Genomic DNA, 18,752 nt, shown 5'->3' on the forward strand with positions numbered 1-18,752 from the left:
CCTTCTCAGGTCATCACTCTTATGGCCTTTATACCTACTTGTCGAAATTTAAGTGCCAGATCGTGCTATACTGTCAGCCTGATTGGGGGCGTTTCGTCAAATGGCCTTGGGTGAATTTTATGCCAGTCCAACCGCGCTGGAACTTCGTCGTTGGCCTTGTATTATAGTAGTACTTGCAGTTGCACAGCGTTTGCGTTTGCTGACTGACTGACAGGTGTTGTCTCTCGATGACACGCTGCTTTTTAGATTGTAGCCTGTATCTTTAAACAGGTTATGAACGTGCTTCAGTTGTATATTTTACCTGTACACCGGATTTCAACTTCAGAAAATAAGTACTCCCCTCTGTTCCTAAAAAAACTTTATCTGAATTACGAAGGTATATAAACATGTTTGAGCTATAGATTTATCCGTATCTAGAATAAGTTATGAAGCTTTTTTTTTTAGAATGGAGGAAGAGTATATAAACATGTTTCGCTATAGATTTATCCGTATATAGAAAATGTTATGAAGTTTTTTTTAGAATGGAGGAAGTACGTGGGAGGTTATGAACGTGCTTGGACTTCCTGACTTAGAGCAACTCCATTCGTTGGTGCCCCCAGGCTGAAATCCGACGCACAATAGCGCTGGATTTGAGACAACTTTGGCCTAGGAACATCGAACTCTTAGTCATCCCCCAACTAAGTTGGCCGGAGGTTTGAATTTCAGACAAATTGGAGTCAAAACTGAACAAAAATCGGCTAAAATATAGGATAGCCGTGGGGATTTCATTAATTATAGGCGAGTTTGATAGATTTTCGTCGAATTCATACATATATTCAAATTCTACGTTGATTAGGTTACATAAAAACCTAAATACACATATGTATAGGCGTTCTACATGATGAGTTGCGTGTAAAACGCCGTGTAGTCGCCACTGTTGTCGTTGTCTGATGCGCGGCTGCTGTAGCCCTCCCCGCCGTTGTCACCGTCATAGAGGACAATGACACCACCTTGGCGGCGGGTCGGTCTCCTCCCGTCGGCCCTCGCGTCGGCGTGAGGCCTCCCGCCGTTGTCGGAGCACGTCCTGTTGGAGAAGGCGTTAATGTCGGAGGGGAAGGAGAAGAGAGAGGATAGGAGGGGAAGTGAGAGTTTTGCATTCGAGATTCAGGCCTATAAATTGAGAAGATTTGGCGGGAGGGTTGTACCCACACTGCGAAAAATAGCGGTAAGCCAAGCCAGCGGTGGGGCGCCATTACTCCGCCGCTTACCCCGTACATTGACCGGCGGCAGCCTTCCCACGGTAGAAAGAAGACAGCCACGCTGAACGGTTTGCTCCCCAACAATCGAAGCCCACCGGACTTCCCGCGTGGTTCGACGATGTCCCGTGTTTTTCCTTTTTACCCCAGCGCGTTGGTTTCAGCCTGGGATCGCAGTTAAGCCTATCCAGCGAATTTTGGACTCATGGGAGGTGAGTGGGAGAAATTTGTTCCGCCGGCAAAAAAATAGGCCGCGGGGCTGAGTGAGATGCTCAGTTTGGCTTGAAGGCCGAGACAAACAAATTTGATTCAGAAACTGAATTTCGTTCAGTATGGGAAGTATGCCTTGGTGTGGGCCATTACTCTTCTTGGTGTGTCTTGAGAAACGAGTGATCGTCAAGTGTACGCATCTGCTGTCTACACATACAAGAAGAAACGGTGGCCGAGCAATCCCTCTCATTTTACAACAACTTATTAATAAGCGCGCGCCTGTATATCCGGATGCCCCACAATCCAGTTGCGCACACCGAAAGGAAGAACCTGACTGGTACTGGTAGCAGCAGCCTGCCTGGGTACACTAGCCTAACCTAGCATTTCCTTTGTTTACAGAGCGGTTCGGGACGGCCCGGCCGTGGGGCAATTCGCCACAAAATACGTACACAAATCGGTGGGCGAAGCCCGCACCAGCCGGCCGAACCAACCAAAGCGGTTCGCGTTCGTGCGGCGAGTCATTCAGTAGCCGGTGCTGTCCACGGGGAACGCGTACGTCGGCGGGTCCCCGCCGTCCAGCTGCACGTCGCTGAAGCCGTCGCCGCCGGTGTAGAAGCCGGTGAAGTCGACGCTGGGCTCCGGCACGTACGCGTCGTAGAACAGCCCGTTCCCGACGGCGGCACCGTCGACGGGCGTCTTCCTGCCGAGCGGCTGCTGGTCGAGGAGCAGGCGCGGCCTCTTGACCGCCGCGCCGGCCTCGTCCCGGCCGCCGTCGTGGCCTCGGGGGCTGCCGCTCGAGCTGTTGCCGGTGGCGGTGTTGCCGACGAGGCGGCGTAGCACGTCCGGGTCGCCGACGACCTTGAGGAGGAAGGCGAGCATCTGCTTGGGCCTGCGCTCCGTCTCCTGCACGCGGCGCCACATGACCGCCACGCGGTCCTCGATGGCCTTCTGCTCCTGCCGCAGCCGGACCACCTCCATGGCCACCATCGTGGCGCTGCTGCCGTCCTCGTCGTCCTCCGCGCCGCCGCAGGCGCCGGCGGCGCCGAGCTCGTCCTTGCGCTTGCCGCTGCTGCCGCTCCGCCGCACGATCTGGCGCAGCAGGTGCGTCTGCCCGCGCAGGAAGGACACGTGCGCGAACTCCCACCTGTCCGGATCGACCTTCCTGAAGCCCTGGCAGAGTCCAACCACAATACAGATCAGCTTCAGTACTCGACTCGTGTTCGCTAGAGCAAACAGCTCCCGAGTGGTGACACGAAGTTCAGTTATACTACAGGTTACTGTCTGTGAACTCATACTGTTAGCTGCTAATTTTCCCTAGAGGAATGAAATTTCGCCGAGCTATCAAATTCGATACGGAGCACTTACGTAAGTGTTGAGCTGCCTGACGAAGCTTGAGAAGTTGGAGTGCTTGAAGTGGGCGGGGAGCAGCGTCTGGGAGAAGACGAAGGGGTCGGCGACGACGAAGCTGTTGCTGCCCCTGCCCCAGGCGATGACGCCGTCGGTGCTCGGGTCGTCCACCATCCGGTACGTCTTGGCCACGAACGGCGCCACACCGGCCGGACCACTGCTCCCGGAATCCACGCCGCCGCCGCCGCTCATCATCTCTCACGGACAGCAGAAAGGTACTGGTGCGTGGGTGGGGATTGCTATCTGTGGCAGCAGTTGGGAGGGAGGGGAAAGCGAGAGGGAGGCGAGGATAGATAGGAACTGGAGGATGCGTGCGCAGGCGAGCTATATACGAGTCCGGGCGGCGGAGGGCGGACGGGACAGGTGCCAAGTAAGTGCGGACGCGTGTCCGCCCGCCGGAGCCTACCGTGGCGCAACCCCAGGCCACATGATTTTGTAGCGTCCCTAGCCGCCGAGTCGACATGAAAAGCGCGCGGCTCCCCCTGGACGCTTTCGGATCAATTTCACTTTCCCCTTTGCCCTTTCCCGTGGACGTATGGGCGGGGCACGAAATCGGAGCATCGGCAGCTCGTTGATTTTGGCGATGATGCCAGGGCGAGAAATCTGGGACGGGGGATCTCGCTGTCGGATTGCTCAGTTTATTGCAGTGGTTTGCCTTGGGGGAGGGCGATGGCCGGGGTAGGGTGCGATTTGTGGGTCTGCCATGACACCTTGCACTCGCTCCTCGCACTACGTGGCTCTTCCTTCTTGGATAAGGAAAATATTCGACGAGTAAAATACTGTACAGGCCCAGATCTCCTGCATTAGAGCAAGTACAATAAATCCTAGTCAGCTGACTATAAGAATTAAAGTAATATATTGTTGCCTAGTTGAGAGCAAGTACAATAAGACTGACTCAGCAGGCTATAAGGATTAAAATAGTATTGTTTTGCTTAGGTGGATGAGAGAGAAGTGGAGAGAGAAGAGACATGGGCTCTCATGCAAGAGCTACTTCTGACGCGCTTCCTGAAGCACTTTTGTGAGTATGTGTGGTAGGCCTTTTACACATAAAGTTATCAAGCCTTAAAGCCAACTATTGTATAAGTTAGCTATAAGCTGACTACAGCTGACCTTATAGCCAGCACCCGGCTACACTATTGGAATTGCTCTGAAGGAGAGAGAGGAGGAGAGAGAAGAGGAGTGGACTCTTATGTAAGAGCCAGCTCTAGCACGTGCTTCTAGGCACTATGTGAGAGTGAATGGTGGGCCATGCACTAATAAAGTATTACAATTTTATAGCTCACTATTGTACATGTTGGCTCTAAGATGACTATAGATGACATGGCACTTGGCTTATAGCCAACAGTTAGCTCTGCTATTGAACTTGCTCTTAGACTGCTCATAGTGGGAGTAACTTAGGTAGTAACATCACACATTTCAATGTATTTTGGTGACATGGCATAGCAATAAATGAAGAAAGAGAGGGAGGTGGTAACTAGCTATGTTACCATAACATCACACAACCCAAAGCAAAATGAGTCTACAACATAATAAATGAGACTTTGCATGATACCATCTCTAAGTTACTTTCCACTATGAAGCTAGTAACATAGACTAGTAACTTATACATGACACCACCTTATGTTACTCTCCACTATGAGCAGCCTTAGTAACACGATCGATCATGTGTTACAGTATGCAGCTTGTTGGTGCCGTCATTTAGGAACGCCCTCCAAGCGCAGCCTCAAACAAAATTCCCAACCAAAATAAATATAAAATAAACATAAAGATCGTCACGATTTTAAAAGAAGTAGCTTTCGTTATAGTCGCTGGGATCGAAGTTCCAGATATGGTTCTCGCGATCTATACAAACCGACGTACAAATAAAGCCTAGAAGAACGAGTTTGGGTTGGCTTTAGCCGTCGACGGCGCCTTTGTTCAATGTCAGCCTGGTAACCATGGAAGAGATTCACTGTCGCATGTACAATGCTCCATCGGGTTGACATATCCTTTTGGTTCCTCTTCATTTGCATCACAACTTAGTCAACACCTTTTGGTCGACATAGCCCGTTGCTACCTTCTTCTTGTCGGCACCGTCAACACCGCCCTCTATCTCGTCGGAATCCTCCTCGCCGTCTTCCTCATCCTCACCATTACCATCATCGTCTTCCTCACCCTCATCATTACCATCGTCATCTTCCTCGCCCTCACCGTCATATTCTTCCTCCCTGTCGTTCTCTTCCTCCTCCTCCACCGTCTCTTTGTGTGTCGGCATTCCTTCAAACAGGTTACCGGCGCCGACCTAAAACTCGAGCGAACCCCTACGCCCAGTGAACGGAAGGTTGTCGTCGCCGTCATGGGCTAGTTGACCCCTCTCGTCATACTACTCGGAGAACATGGTGATGGGGTTGAACCGGCCGTGCGGCAAGGTGTCCGCGTAATGTGTCGAGAACCTCCGCGCAATGGAGCCTTTTGTAGCTGAAGAGTCCAATCATGGACAGAAAGCCGCTTCACGGGACACATATGTGGTGTTGTTCCCGCTTCATGGGCTTGCCGCTGCGGTGTCGCCGCATGCGGTCAACAGAGCGGCGTGTGCTGCATTCGTAACCGCTGATTTCTTCACACCCACGTCGGCGCGCCGACCTTTCTGCTCCGTCATCGCATAGTACTTGGGACTGTCTATTGGGCTCCTAAGATTCAGCTTATAAAGGCGCTAGAATCCCTGGTTATAAGGAGTATTACAGGTCAAACTCTGCTAACACTAACCTAAATTGGTACAACTTGTAGTACACGTAAGGTTCCGCCTAATCTATGTCTGTACGGATCCAGCCAACTACATTGGTAACGGATCTGGCCAAAGCTTCAGATCATGAACTTCTCATCTCGGACAATTAGCAACTAAACCGTCCGGTTGAGCCTTAGACCCGTAGGCCGTAGGCCACCTAGATTTGCCGAAATTGTTCTACATCGTTGGTAGACCCATGAAATATGGGGCTAGACCATGGCTGATCGGGCGGCTATTTAGTTGGGCGAAGGCAAAGTCGCGAGAAATAAGTGATACTGTAGCATAGATGCGGTCGGCTTGCAGCAAGACGCGGGAGTAGCTCAACACGACGGTTAAAGCATCTCCAGCCGCGTCACTCAAAGCGTCCCCCAAACCACGCCGGATTGAGCGTTTGGGAGACGTGTTTTGTTCGTGCCGCCTTTGGGGGACGTCGCTCCCCAGCCGCGTCCCCCAAACGCCGCCCCCAAACATTTAAAATACTTTTTTCGCATTTTTATTTCAATTTCCACAAACTAATACATAATTGGGAACGTGGTTTACACGAAGACACAGTTTGGAACATGGTTTTCCACAAACTAATACATAGTTTGAACCGTCGTGGACACAAATATAAAATTTTCCAAAGAAACTAAACCTAACTAGGCCGTGCATCGAAGGTTTCCTGTGTTCGCTGCTAAGAAAGAACACTCGAGGGCACACCCAGTCACCTAAACTCGGAAAATCCAGCGGGAGGATGGTGCCCTTGTTGGTTCTACCGATGAGGCGAACATCCAGAAACCTCCGTGCACGTGTTCGCTGTGAAGAAAGAACACTCAGTCGTCCTCCTCGTCGGTGCTCTCGCCGTGGTAGTCCCGGCGGCACCGCGTCTCGTCGAAGACCTTGACGCTCATGTCCCTGTCGCCAAAGTAGGAGAACAGGAGGATGAAGCCGGCTTCGAGGCTGTGGTGCCGCGCGAACTTCTCCCAGCCGATGTTGAGGTACATCTTGCCGCGCACATCGTAGATCACGTCGACGATCCACCGGTAGTAACCGCACGCAGCCTCCCGCAGATGCATCGTGCGCGGGTGGTCGTCGCCGGCGACGTAGTCGGCGAAGGAGTCCGGCAGCCTCTGGATGCCGCGCGGGGCGCCCTTGAGGACGAGGACGAACTCGAACCGCACGTCCGGCTCCACGTCCATCTCCGACGATGAAGCCTGCGGCGTGGAAGGCGACGGCGAGCGTTCAGCTCTGCCGCGGCCACGACCACGACCACGACCACGGCCGCGAGGTCGGCCTCCGCCTCTACCAGACATTGCGTCGAGTCTTGTTGAGATGGTGGCGGCTAGGGTTTGGTAGAGAGGCGCTAGGGTTTTGTGTGTGAGAGGGACGATGAGAGGCGGCCCTTTTATAGGCCGGAGGGAGGCGGAGGAGCGGTGGCGCTCATTAACGCCGGCACGCAGAGCTAGGCGCAACGGGACGCGACGCTGCGTCGCTGCGGGAACTGCACCGTCGCTGCGGGAACTGCACCGCAATAACTTCCGTCGCGAGGTAGGCGACGGTTAGGTTAAAAATTTATTGTGCCGCTGACGAGTTGGCCCCGCCACTTCCCGCCTCGCTTTTCGTTGTGTCCGGCGTCCCCGGTGCGTCCCCTGTGGGACGGGGACGGGCTCGGGGCGCCGGACACCGTATCGGGGCGCGCCGAACAAAAATGGCCTTTGGGGGACGCGGCTGGAACGGTTTTTTTGGTCCGGCGTGCCCCAAATCCTTTTGAGGAACGCTTTGGGGACGCGGCTGAAGATGCTCTTAGGCCGCACGGGCGCCTTCCTAAAGCATATATACATCATCTTTTTTTTCTTTCCCGAATGTAAATGTACAAATTCGCTTTTACACGGCCATGCACTCATGCCCATTGGATGCTCTTGCTACATCCAAAGTTCCAAACCGAGCTGTTGTTGCGTTTTGAAATGCGTGAGAATCAATGATAGTGCTTCATCAAACACTGCCGATCACAGCGACAGCACGTCACTGTGGACGTGTTTGGTAGCATGCATCAATTTACTGCATAGCGTAGTGATAAAAAAGCTCCTGCATGTCGCAGACGAGCCATGGATCATAAAAGACACGTTGTTTGGTGGTATGTACAGAGTTTTATTGGTCCCGTGGAGATTTGGGCTCTGTCCGTTTGGTAGTTCGGTTTTCAGGCCTAGTAGCAACCCAGAACGGTGTCCTTGTTGTTTGGTTGCAACCAAAAATCCGCTTCTTCCCTTCAGTAGTGATGTTACCAGCGATCAACAGCACAAGCAAGAACACAATCACAGTTCAGCCAAACTTAGCAATGATCATTGATGACACACCATTATTCAGACACGGCCATAGTTCAGGACACAAACAGAGACGATCATAGTTCAACACACGACACGAACAACAACAACTAGACACGACATGGTAGCAACGACACAAAACCAGTTAAGCTTCAGACATGATTTTCGAAGACGGCACACCTGGTGGCATCGCCATGGTATATACACCTGCTCATCACCTAAGTGCAGGTGTGGTCGAAGATGACCATACTGTACTCGAAGGAGGACACCTTCTTGAAGATGAGGAACTGGCCTACCTTGAGCTGATGGGCGACGGCGAAGCCCGCCACCCCCTGGTCGATGTGTGCGTCATCGCCTTCTCTCATCGTAGCCATTGTAATATCTCAGGTTTAGAGACAATCAAGGGGTAGAATTTAGAAAGAGATGTGCATTGCATCGTAAAATCTGGGGAAATTTCGCGCTTTTAAAGAAAAACTGCATCGAAGGGGGACAAGTTTCTCTCTCGACACCTTACAAGGTTAGGGTTTCGAGAGTGCGATAAACTTGGACCTCAATTAACTCAATTAGGGTTTTCGAGAAGAGAGGGGAACATACATCATCTCAACTTAAGTTGCATGATTGATTTCCAATATGTTATGTTTGAATTTCAACATTCAAACATTAAAGAAGAATATTACAATTCAATTATGGATAATTCAATCAACAATTAAATAAATAATATATTGGAACAATAGAAATTATAATTTCAGCTCATTAGAGAAAACCTTGAGCTTTATTGATAATCACACAAGATACATTGTCATTTACATTATCCAAATTGAATTATGAATATTACAATTCATTACAGGAATTAAATGGAAAATAGAAAAAGAAAAGTACAAGTACAAGTAAATTGCTAAACTAGACAAATAAGTCTTCATGATTTGCTTGAACACCACTTGATTGATCTTCTTGACTATTTTCCCAAAACCTGCAAAAGCAAACAACAAAGACAAAGCAAAAAAGTTAAGCCAAGTGGTAAAACCACTTGGCAAGTTAGTCTAAGAAATGGAATGTTGAGTGGATATATTACCAAACCAGCCGAGCTGATCCACTCACAGCTCAAGTCCCAAGCCACACACAGGCATCTCACAATGCATGTGTGCAAGCACACCAAAGACACACACAGCCAGAGGAGTCACCAAAATGATCAGGCACTGCTGTCGACCAAGAGAGCAAGGAGAAGGCAGTATATAAACTTTTCACAGCCAAACCCTAGAAATCCATCGACAGGATCTCCAAGGGTAAGCATAGCCAGAGCCTTAGAACAGGAAGAACAGGAAGAACACCAAAGCTCTTTCATCCATCCAAAAATCATCAAACCATCCAGAACAGTTTCAACAGGAACTGTGCTGTTGAGCAATTCACCAGGAGAAGCATCACAAGCCAGCAGGAGGAGCAGGGCAAGCCTCACAAAACCACCAGAAGCAAATCCTCTACATCAGCAAATAAACTAGGAGCTGGAGTGAGGTATACACAAATGATCCTGAGCAAAACCCTGTTTTGCTCATCAATAAGCATACACATGCATTACAGAAGCAAAGAGGGTAGAACCCTGTTTGTATCATCATGTGGCTGCCAAGCTATTTGATGCTAGCAAGCAAGTGACATAGCTAGAAGGAAATTACCAAGGGAACAATGTTTATGTCAACACAGTGACATAACCAAAGAAATCTATCATGGATTTATCCTATATAGTCAGTCAGATTCACAAAGCACCTATAGCCTGATAAACCATCAGATTAATGGACAGTTAATTGTCCAGTATGATTTCAACATCAAATAACCTAACGTACCATGGAAGACTACCAGGAATAGTGCACAGACGCATCCAATAGAGGTAGGAGCAACCATTTCTAGCAGATAAGGTCTGCTAGGGTCACAACAGCTACCTAGCCACATAGATAAATTCACTAAAGCATCACATCATCACCCAATAGGGTTCAGTATGAGCTAGGGTACCCAAACAGTGGTTGGAATCCCTCTAGCTACATCAAATCCATCCATAATATCATCACTGCAAAGCAGTTCACATCATTTATCTATTTAATAAATCGGAACTACACAGATAAATGAAACAGATAAGTAAACCATGTACCAGGTCTTGCAGATGATACAATGGATCATTGCAAGCACTAGCAAGGGCCTGAGCAAGCACCAGCATGCATCAGCACCAACTTGAGCATCACATAAACTCTAGAAGAGCAACATCAATAGATTCACAAGTAAACAGCAATCACCAATACATGGTGAAGAGCTATATACACCAGCCATAGCAGCATCCAATTGAACCAAGCATACACATAAGCCACCAGTAGCCTGATGATCGCATGATCATCCCAGACCAAAGATAAACAATCAATCTATCACAGATAATCATATCAGCACCTTATAATTGTATACAGAAGCACACTACAACAAGGTGTAGAGTTGTATAACTAGTAACCATACTCCAGAGAGCATCACCATGAGGTACATGCTCTAGGAGCAACAACCAGAAGCACTGGCACTTGCCATTGGCAAGAATTCTTCACAGAAATCAAGCCAGGAGCAGATAAATGAATACATAGCAAAGGCATAGCATAGTTAGCAGTAACAGGAGTAGCTGCAGACAAGAAATACAGGCCTAAGCAAGACAGTAGCATAACAGCAGCAGCGGCTAGCACACGCACAACAATAGCAATGAGCTCAGCAACAGTAGCCAGCACAGCCCAGCAGCACGACATGGCAGCATCTCCAAGAAGAGGAGCAGCTAGTAGTTAGAGCTAGACGAGGAAGAGGAGGAGAGAAAGAAGAAGGACACGGGCACTAACCTGGAGCTGAGCACCACGGTGTCACCGTGGAGGCACGGCGGCACAACCCGGCCACGGCAGCGCCAAGCCGCGGCCAAGCCAGGCGTTCGCCGAGTGTAAGCGCTCCAGCAACACCCCAGCGAGGCGCATGGTGTCACCACAGCGTCCAGGGACACCGGCGGATGAGGAACCGCCGCGAGCACCGCGCAAACCTAGGCGCAGTAGGGTTGGGGGCAAACGGAGGAGGCCACCAAACGGAGATCGACGCGGACCATCTGGCGCGCTGTCGAGAGGCGGAGCGAACGCGACCGATCTCGTCGCCGAAGGTGGCGGGAGACGGCCGGAGTAATTCGGCGACGGCGACGGCGACCACAGATCGCCAGAGCGTGCGGGAGAGCTAGGGTTAGGAGAGGAGAAGGGCGACGCGAGCGATTGGGTCGGTTGGACCGAGCCCAGTGGGCGGGTCCAACCTAACCAACTCGGCGGCCTGACAGGTGGGCCCGAGGGGCATTTTGGACATTTCCAAAATGCCAATTTAAGTGAATCTTTCACATGATTTTATAAAATAAATATAGCCCTAAAAAAATATATACTCAGTATAAAATTCTCTATCATAATAAAATATGAAAAGGAATTTTTGAGACAAATAAGATTAAGTCATAATTTTGATGAATATTATAATCATTAAAAATCACACTTCATATTTTCAATAATGAAAATAAGTCCATAAATGCATTTGGACTTTAAAAACACCTTGACAACATTTCAAGGTAGTATTTTACCCTAAACAGAGTATTCCTAAATTTTTCTTAGTAATTACCTCTTACATAAAATAATAAAGCATCGGGAAGGGGGAACAAACCCTACAAGCTGAATCATGCATAATTGCTTCTTTAACCATTGCCCTTATCGGACAATGATGCTATTTTTTAGCAACACAGGACAAGGGTCAGTCCACACCATCGAACTGCAACACTTTGCAGTCTTCAGGCAAGTTCATCGCTTGCTCATGTCATTTGAGTATTTTTACTAAATTACTTGCAAAGTATTATACTTATCACCCTTGCATAAAAAGCAAAACCACTATTTTCATAACTATGAATATGACTATGTGGTTGGCAATGGAACCATGAAATGTGTTGACATGGTGGAGGTTCCATTGCAATGGTTTTATATCCATCTAGGATTAAACAACAAATATCGTCCAGTGATTCTTGTGCCGTAAAACTCGTGTTAACCATAAGATCTGGAGAGGGACGGAGTAGTCAATTGTATTTCCACCTCTCGTACATCAAAGGATGCGCTTACCATAGACACTTGATCTCGAGGGACAAGCGGTGGGGTGGGGATCCCATTCTAATTCCCCACGGTAATGCGGTCTATGATGGGTTGCATCTACCGGCGAAGGAGTTTATGGTAGTTAGCCCAGAACTGTCGTCGTGGTCGTGGGCCATCCTTAATTGGTATAAGTACACCGGCGTGGACCCAGGGTCGGGGATTGCAACAAAGGGTGGGTGTGCGAGGTAGCGGAGGAATATGATTGGCTAAGACCTTATACCGGGCCTCACACCGAAGGAAGTGTGGACGGGAAAGCTGCCCGGTTGGCACCATGGTTAAGATCTCTTATGGGTAAAGCAACACATCTCTGCAGAGTGTAATGAATCGTGACCTGTCACTCCCTGTTCCGGGTTTTGGAAACTGCGAACGCTGCCGGAAAGGAACTCCATGAAGTTCTAGTAAACCGGTGAAGGCTGACGGACATAGTTCTTCTTTATAAAAGCAACCTTTTGAAGAAATGGTTATTAAAACATGCATTGGTATTAGACTTTCTGGTCTAGTATCGTAGCTAGTGCATTAAACACCTCTTTCCTAATATGAACTTGTTGAGTACGCTCGTATTCATACCACTCTTAAATCCCCTGCTTAGATTGTCTGAATCGACTTGAGGAGGACACCGAGGGCCAAGAAGGAGTAGATGGGTTCTGCTATGAAGAGCCAGACCTCTCCGGAGGTGTAGAGGGAGTGGACTACCTCATCGTCTACGGAGCCGGGGAGGGTTCCGAGGGAGAACAAGCATAAAGTACCCTACTAGAAGTAGTAACCGAGCAGTGTGAACACTTAGTACTTAGCTGCTCGAGGAGAATAAATGTATAACCTGCTAAGACTTCTATATTGTAAGTTAAGCTGGGTTCACCTGGAACCTAGGAGTATCCTTCTCTGGACCTAGGAGGAACTCCGTGATGATATGTACATATGGTTTGTAATAATAAATGAATGAGTTATGTACCTGCTATGTTCTGTTGTACTACTCTGAGGGATGTAATATTTGCGGATTGGTACTTCGTGAATGTTATATCAACAACTGGCATACTACAACATGTAGTGGTATGCAGGGTCACCACAGCCATCCTCCAGATACAGCCAGTGTTGGTCTTCACGATAATGTTCGAAGGGATTTCTCCGAACCACCTGACGAAATCTTAAGAGATCAGGAGCCGACTGAAGGCGGGCCTGAAGACGATGCGTAGGAACTGGTCCGGCCCTACGTCCTCCTGGAAGTGGCCGACGTTAGCCGCCCTTCGCTTTTTCGACAGTCCCTCGTCGGGGGTCTCAGTAGGTGACCCAAGATTGAGCTTCTCCGTCTGCCACAAGAACACATGACATTAGTGGTGTGCATGCTCACAAGTATATAGATGAAAATGAATATTGAAAACATAAGTGATGCCTCATAAATTGGTTCACACGGCAGCTCAAGGGACTGCCCTCAAACTAAGTCAAGTGTGCAAGTAATGACACACACACGACTAAGTTTGAGGGCAGCATCTTGCCTTCCAGTGTGTCATTTATCAATCATCGGCCAATGCACTAGACAAACAAAATGAGGCCCCATATATAGAATCACACGGCAGGCAAAGGGACTGTCTGCAAACTAAGTCTAGTGTTCAAGTAATATGGCACACATGACTAAGTTTGAGGGCATCACCCTGCCTTCCATCGTGCCATAGTTGAATCATTGGCCAATGCACTAGACATACCAAAATGAGGCCTCATATATTGGATCACACGGTAGACATAGGAACTATCCACAAACTAAGTCATGTGTGCCATATGGCACACACGACTTAGTTTGAGGGCAGCACCCTGCCTTTCATTGTGCCATAGTTGAATCATTGCCCTGGAGTAAGAAGGTTCTCCACCGAGTAAGAAGGTGACAAGAAGACGTCATTACCGCCATTGTTCCGGCCGAGGACGAGATCGTTCGCGGCCGAACTCGAGATGCCGATGAAGACTGCGGAGCAGGTTGCGGCCGATGTCGCGGTGCTGCTTGCCGACGTCTCCTCCTCCGGTGCCGGTGCTTCTCCTTGCGGTGGTCAGGCGGAAGGGGAATCGCCTATTGATGTGACAGTTTGGGGGTGAGAGGAAGGAGAGAGGAGCAGTGAGGCTAAATATGGCTCGTATTTCCAAAGGGACGCCTCGTTTCCGCCTCCCTTCTCCACGCATGCAACCTTCTGGCCACAACGAAACTGCAATTTCGGATGTTTCTCCGAGACTTATTCTAGATGTTTTAAAACCTAGTTCATGCAATAACACGGCGGGCCTGCAGGCAACCAAACAGCCCCTACCCAAAAAGCTCTCTACAAGATATCAAACGTGCCCCGCGTTTCTAGCTGAGCCCCGAGCACCGTGTATGCGCGCTCTGGTCCGAGGCACACTGCCGTGCGTGCATCCCGGCGACGCGGGCGGCGGCCATTGGCGCACGGCCTGCACGCGGCCACGCCGAGGCAGAGGTCGTACTGTCGTACACCATGATCCGTACAAGTGGCCTCACCTGGGTGCGGCTTACCGGCGATCGCCACGCGTGCCTGGGCGTCCGCGCACGTGGCGCCCTGCATGCAGCCCGCGCAAGCACAAGCTGCCTGTCGCCGTGTACGCGCGTCCTAGCCCGTCACGTTTGTTTATGTAGCGGCAGGGACCGGCTGGGGGCGTCCCTATCGCCGCACCTTATCCTGGTCGTACTGGCTCCTGTTTACTAGGCCGGTGTCCCCCGTGGGGGCAGGATGCACGTGCTGACTCATCCCAACTGACGATCGCCACTCGAAATAGGAAAAAGTCTATTTCAAACCTTGAACTTGTAGAGGTTCGGCGAAATGAACCCCAATGTCGAAATCCCTGTCGTTTGAACCCTCAACTATACAATCCCGGTCTAAATTGAACCCTAGCCCTGTTTGGCGCAATGGGAAAAGAAATAATCCCGGTCAGGAATATCTACTGTTTCACTGGCTATATGGGCCCGCATGTCAGATTCCTTTTCCATCTCTCCCCTCCGTTAAAAAACAGTGGTGGACAGGGACAGGGGTCTCGACCTTCTCACGTCGGAGGATGAGCTCGCACGCCGCCGCCTGCCTAGCTCGGCCGCGACCTCGCGCACCCCGGCTCGGCCGCTAGATTCGGTTTGGAGAGTGCCAGGGAAGGAGCGGCGTCGCTCGGCTTCGCATCCGTGCGGGAGGAGCAGCGGTGGTGGCGTCCGCCAGGCGGGGGATGAGCAGCGCTGGCATCGGTCTCGCGCCTGTGTGGGATGAGCAGCGGCGGTGGCCTCTGCCCGACGGGGGATGAGCAGCGGCGGCCCTCGGCCTCGCGCTCGTGTGGGAGGAGCAGTGGCGGCGCTGGCCTCCGCCAGGCGGGGGATGAGCAGCGGCGGCCCTCGGCCTCGCGCCCATGCGGGAGGAGCAGCGGCGGCCTCCGCCCGGCGGGGGGTTAGCAGCGACGCCGTGAGCCCTCGCAGCGGCGTGTTTATGCGATGGCAAAAAAATTACTCCAGAACTGATGTAGAAGACACTTATGATAGGTGGGCCAATACTGTAAGTGAGAGTGCTGATTTAGGAAATTTTTTTTTTTTGACATGAATAACTGGTCCAAGGTTCAATTTAGACCGGGATTGTATTGTTCAGGGTTCAAACGACAGGGATTTCAACGTTGGGGTTCATTTCGCCGACCCTCTACAAGTTCAAGGTTTGAAATAGACTTTTTCCCTCGAAATAAACTAGTGCTCAGCGCAATAAGCTGTCAAAGAACGGTGCATTGAGTCCATGATCCGTAATCCTGATTTGGTTTAGAATGCTGGCGTATCCATATTAGTACAGATTGTGCTCATGGTTCCACAACTTCATCAAATGTCAACTGCGGGTGACTTGCACTAGCATCTCCAACGGATTATACAAAAAAAATCTCAAAGAAAAATAACAGATTATACAAAATTGATTCTCACAAATTTCCAGTACTTGCTTAAAATTTGATACCAAAGGACGTGCGCATCGAGACTTAACCCTGCTGCCCGCCTCTGCCTCGTCCCGATAGCACCCCCGCTGCACGCCGGTGACCTCGCCATCACCCCCACCTCCAACTTGTCCTGGCTGCGCCCACCAATCATGTTCGCTCCTAGCTAATCCCTAACCTCGCCACTACCTCCCGACGCTGCTCTGGCGTCCGAATCCATGCCCTCCACCGCTAGGGGAGTGAGATGAGGGTCGTAGGTGCAGTCTAATTTTAGCTATCCGCTTTGTAGGTACCCATATCTTGTCTCTCCGACGCTTATAACCATTTTAAATATTTTCTCCGTCCACAAAAAGTATTTTAACTTCATTCAAATATGCATTTATCTAGATGTATTTTAGAGCATATATAAATTTAGTTAAAGTTGGGAAACAATCAAACAAATTGTGGACGGAGGAAGTATTTTTTAAGTTTAAAGTAAGATGATTTGATATCTTACACAGCAAGTTAATGTCTGTTGGCAGTGTGTGCTCTACGTAGAAGTTCGCACGTGCACCAACCGGTAGGATTGGCGTGGCGACCGAGCCTTGCACCGCTCGCTGTCCTCGGCTGGACCCCGGCGCTCTTGGCGGCACGTGAGAGCGGGCATGATGACACGTCGCGACCAGCGGGTCGCCCTTCCTGGCGTCACGTGGCGACCGACCGGTGGCTGGCGCGCGCCATCTCTCCGTTGGCCGTTCGTTGCTTTCGCGGTTCAGGCGGCAAGTGAAATCGCGCCGAGCGAGACTACTTTCTTGTTATCCGGCGGCTGGCTGTTGGAAGGTGCTGCCTCGCTCGGTGCTACTGTACATCCCATCAATCCATCACCTCTGTCAGAGATAGAACAATGCTACCTTCGTTTTAAGGAATAAGGCGCACGTGTATTCTAAGACCAATTTTGACCATAAAAGTTGTGCAACAAAATCTTGATTATATTATATGTATATAGTATCGTTGGATTCGTATTGAAAAACACTTTTGAATGATACTAATTTCGTACAAATAATTTTTATCTATTTGAAGTAATTCTTGGTCAAACAAAAAGCTCGTAAAACGAGGACACCTTATTTCTTAAAACGGAAGTAGTAGTATAGTCGGTAGGCGGTTATAACAGTTTATCACATCATCTATAGCTAACATATAACTAGCATGTATAATAGTGAGCTATAAGAGTATAGTACTTTTGCAATACACGATCCACCTTTTAGAGCAAGTATAATAAATTCTAATCAACTGGCTACAAGGATTAAAATAATATATTTATGTCTAATTGGAGGAGAGAGATTGTAAGTAAGCTCTAGCAGGTGCTCATAGACAAGTTGTGTCAATGAAAGGTGGGTCATCCATTGAAAAAGTAGTGCACTTCAATAGCCAACTATTGTACTTGTTGGCTACAAGTTAGCTATAGATGATATGGTATCTTGCTTATAGCCAACAACCGGCTACACTATTAGAGTTGCTTTTAGTCTCGCATAGTGTCTAAGAACACGTGCTAGAGCTGGCTATTGTCTAAGTGCACACTTCCCTGCTCTCCCCTAATCTCTCTCCTCCAACTAAGCAAACTCATAATATTTTATCTCTTATAGCCAGCTAACTGTATCTTATTGTACGTAGTACTTGGTCTCAAACTTCTGCATTAATAGTTCAGACTCAGTATAACCGCTCTCGGTCCACTTTCTCCCTGTGAACGACACCCATGCATTTCCTAGGCTAGCCGTAGTCCCTTCCGAACAAAGAAACTCCAAAAGAAATCTTGAATTTGTATATAGGTTAGCTCTATCAAATCCAAAACTTACAATCCCAAAATAAGCACGCTAAATTTGTCCATCCCAATCTATTTTAGACGCTAGGCATGTTAGGTGAACCGGGAATATCAAGATTCCGATAAAGATGATGTCCTACTCTCACTGACAATTTGGTCCCACACATCGTCTTCCCTAACCTTGTTCTTTCATGTTCATGCCCTAGCCGACCCCGAGCAACACCAACAACATGGCGTCGGCCACCGCAACGTCAATCAGAGCACGGCGATAGCTCCGACGTATTGTCATCTAGGACGCGTTTGGTAGCCTTTCCCCCTTGGCTCGCATGGGGGAGCAATTTTCGGCCCGTTTGGATGCCTGGGCCGAGCGGCGTTGTCGCATTAACCGGTTCTCAAAGCACCCCTGGGACAGGCCCTAGAGGAATGCCCGGAATGGCAGTTTCTCCGGGGTCAGACCCGTTGCGGCCAGAAGGCTGCACGCGTGGGGAAGGGAGGCCGCGACGTTGCGTCCCTTCGGGAACACGCGCCATAATTAGCCTCACCGCTCCCCTCTCCTTCCTCTCACTCACGACCGCAGTCTCACTTCCCCCAAACTATCACTTCACCCGGCGGTTCCCCTCCCGCCGACCAATCCGCCGCACCGACGCAGGGAGGAGCACCGCTACCAGAGGAGGAGACGTCGGCGCCTCGGACCTCGACATCGGCCGCAATCTGCTCCGCAGACCACATCGGCATCTTGTCTTCGCCCGCGACCTCGAGCTCGTCCTCTGCCGGAAGAATGACGGTAACAACCCCTCCTTCTCACCTTCGTACTCGTTCTGTTGAAACATGCCATTTTCGGGCATTTCCGACGACATGCACATTAGATCTGCTAGGGTTTCCGTTAGGATAGCGGTCGGATTGACGCTTAGCAAGGTGTTCGTCCCCATTTCT

At 49.8% G+C, this 18,752-nt stretch overlaps 1 protein-coding gene across 1 annotated transcript; it reads right to left on the reverse strand.

Moving 5' to 3' along the window:
* Window positions 1–1,967: 1,967 nt before the first annotated feature.
* LOC124686923 (heat stress transcription factor C-2a-like) lies at window positions 1,968–3,047 on the reverse strand. The gene is made up of 2 exons (XM_047220799.1): window positions 2,811–3,047; window positions 1,968–2,615 (listed from the first exon to the last, which is right to left on the reverse strand). The coding sequence occupies exons 1-2, from the start codon at window positions 3,045–3,047 to the stop codon at window positions 1,968–1,970; spliced, it is 885 nt and encodes a 294-aa protein (XP_047076755.1).
* Between the last annotated feature and the right edge of the window lie 15,705 nt (window positions 3,048–18,752).

This window comes from Lolium rigidum, chromosome 2 (assembly GCF_022539505.1).
Source record: "Lolium rigidum isolate FL_2022 chromosome 2, APGP_CSIRO_Lrig_0.1, whole genome shotgun sequence".
In the NCBI taxonomy this organism is placed as follows: Eukaryota; Viridiplantae; Streptophyta; class Magnoliopsida; order Poales; family Poaceae; genus Lolium; species Lolium rigidum.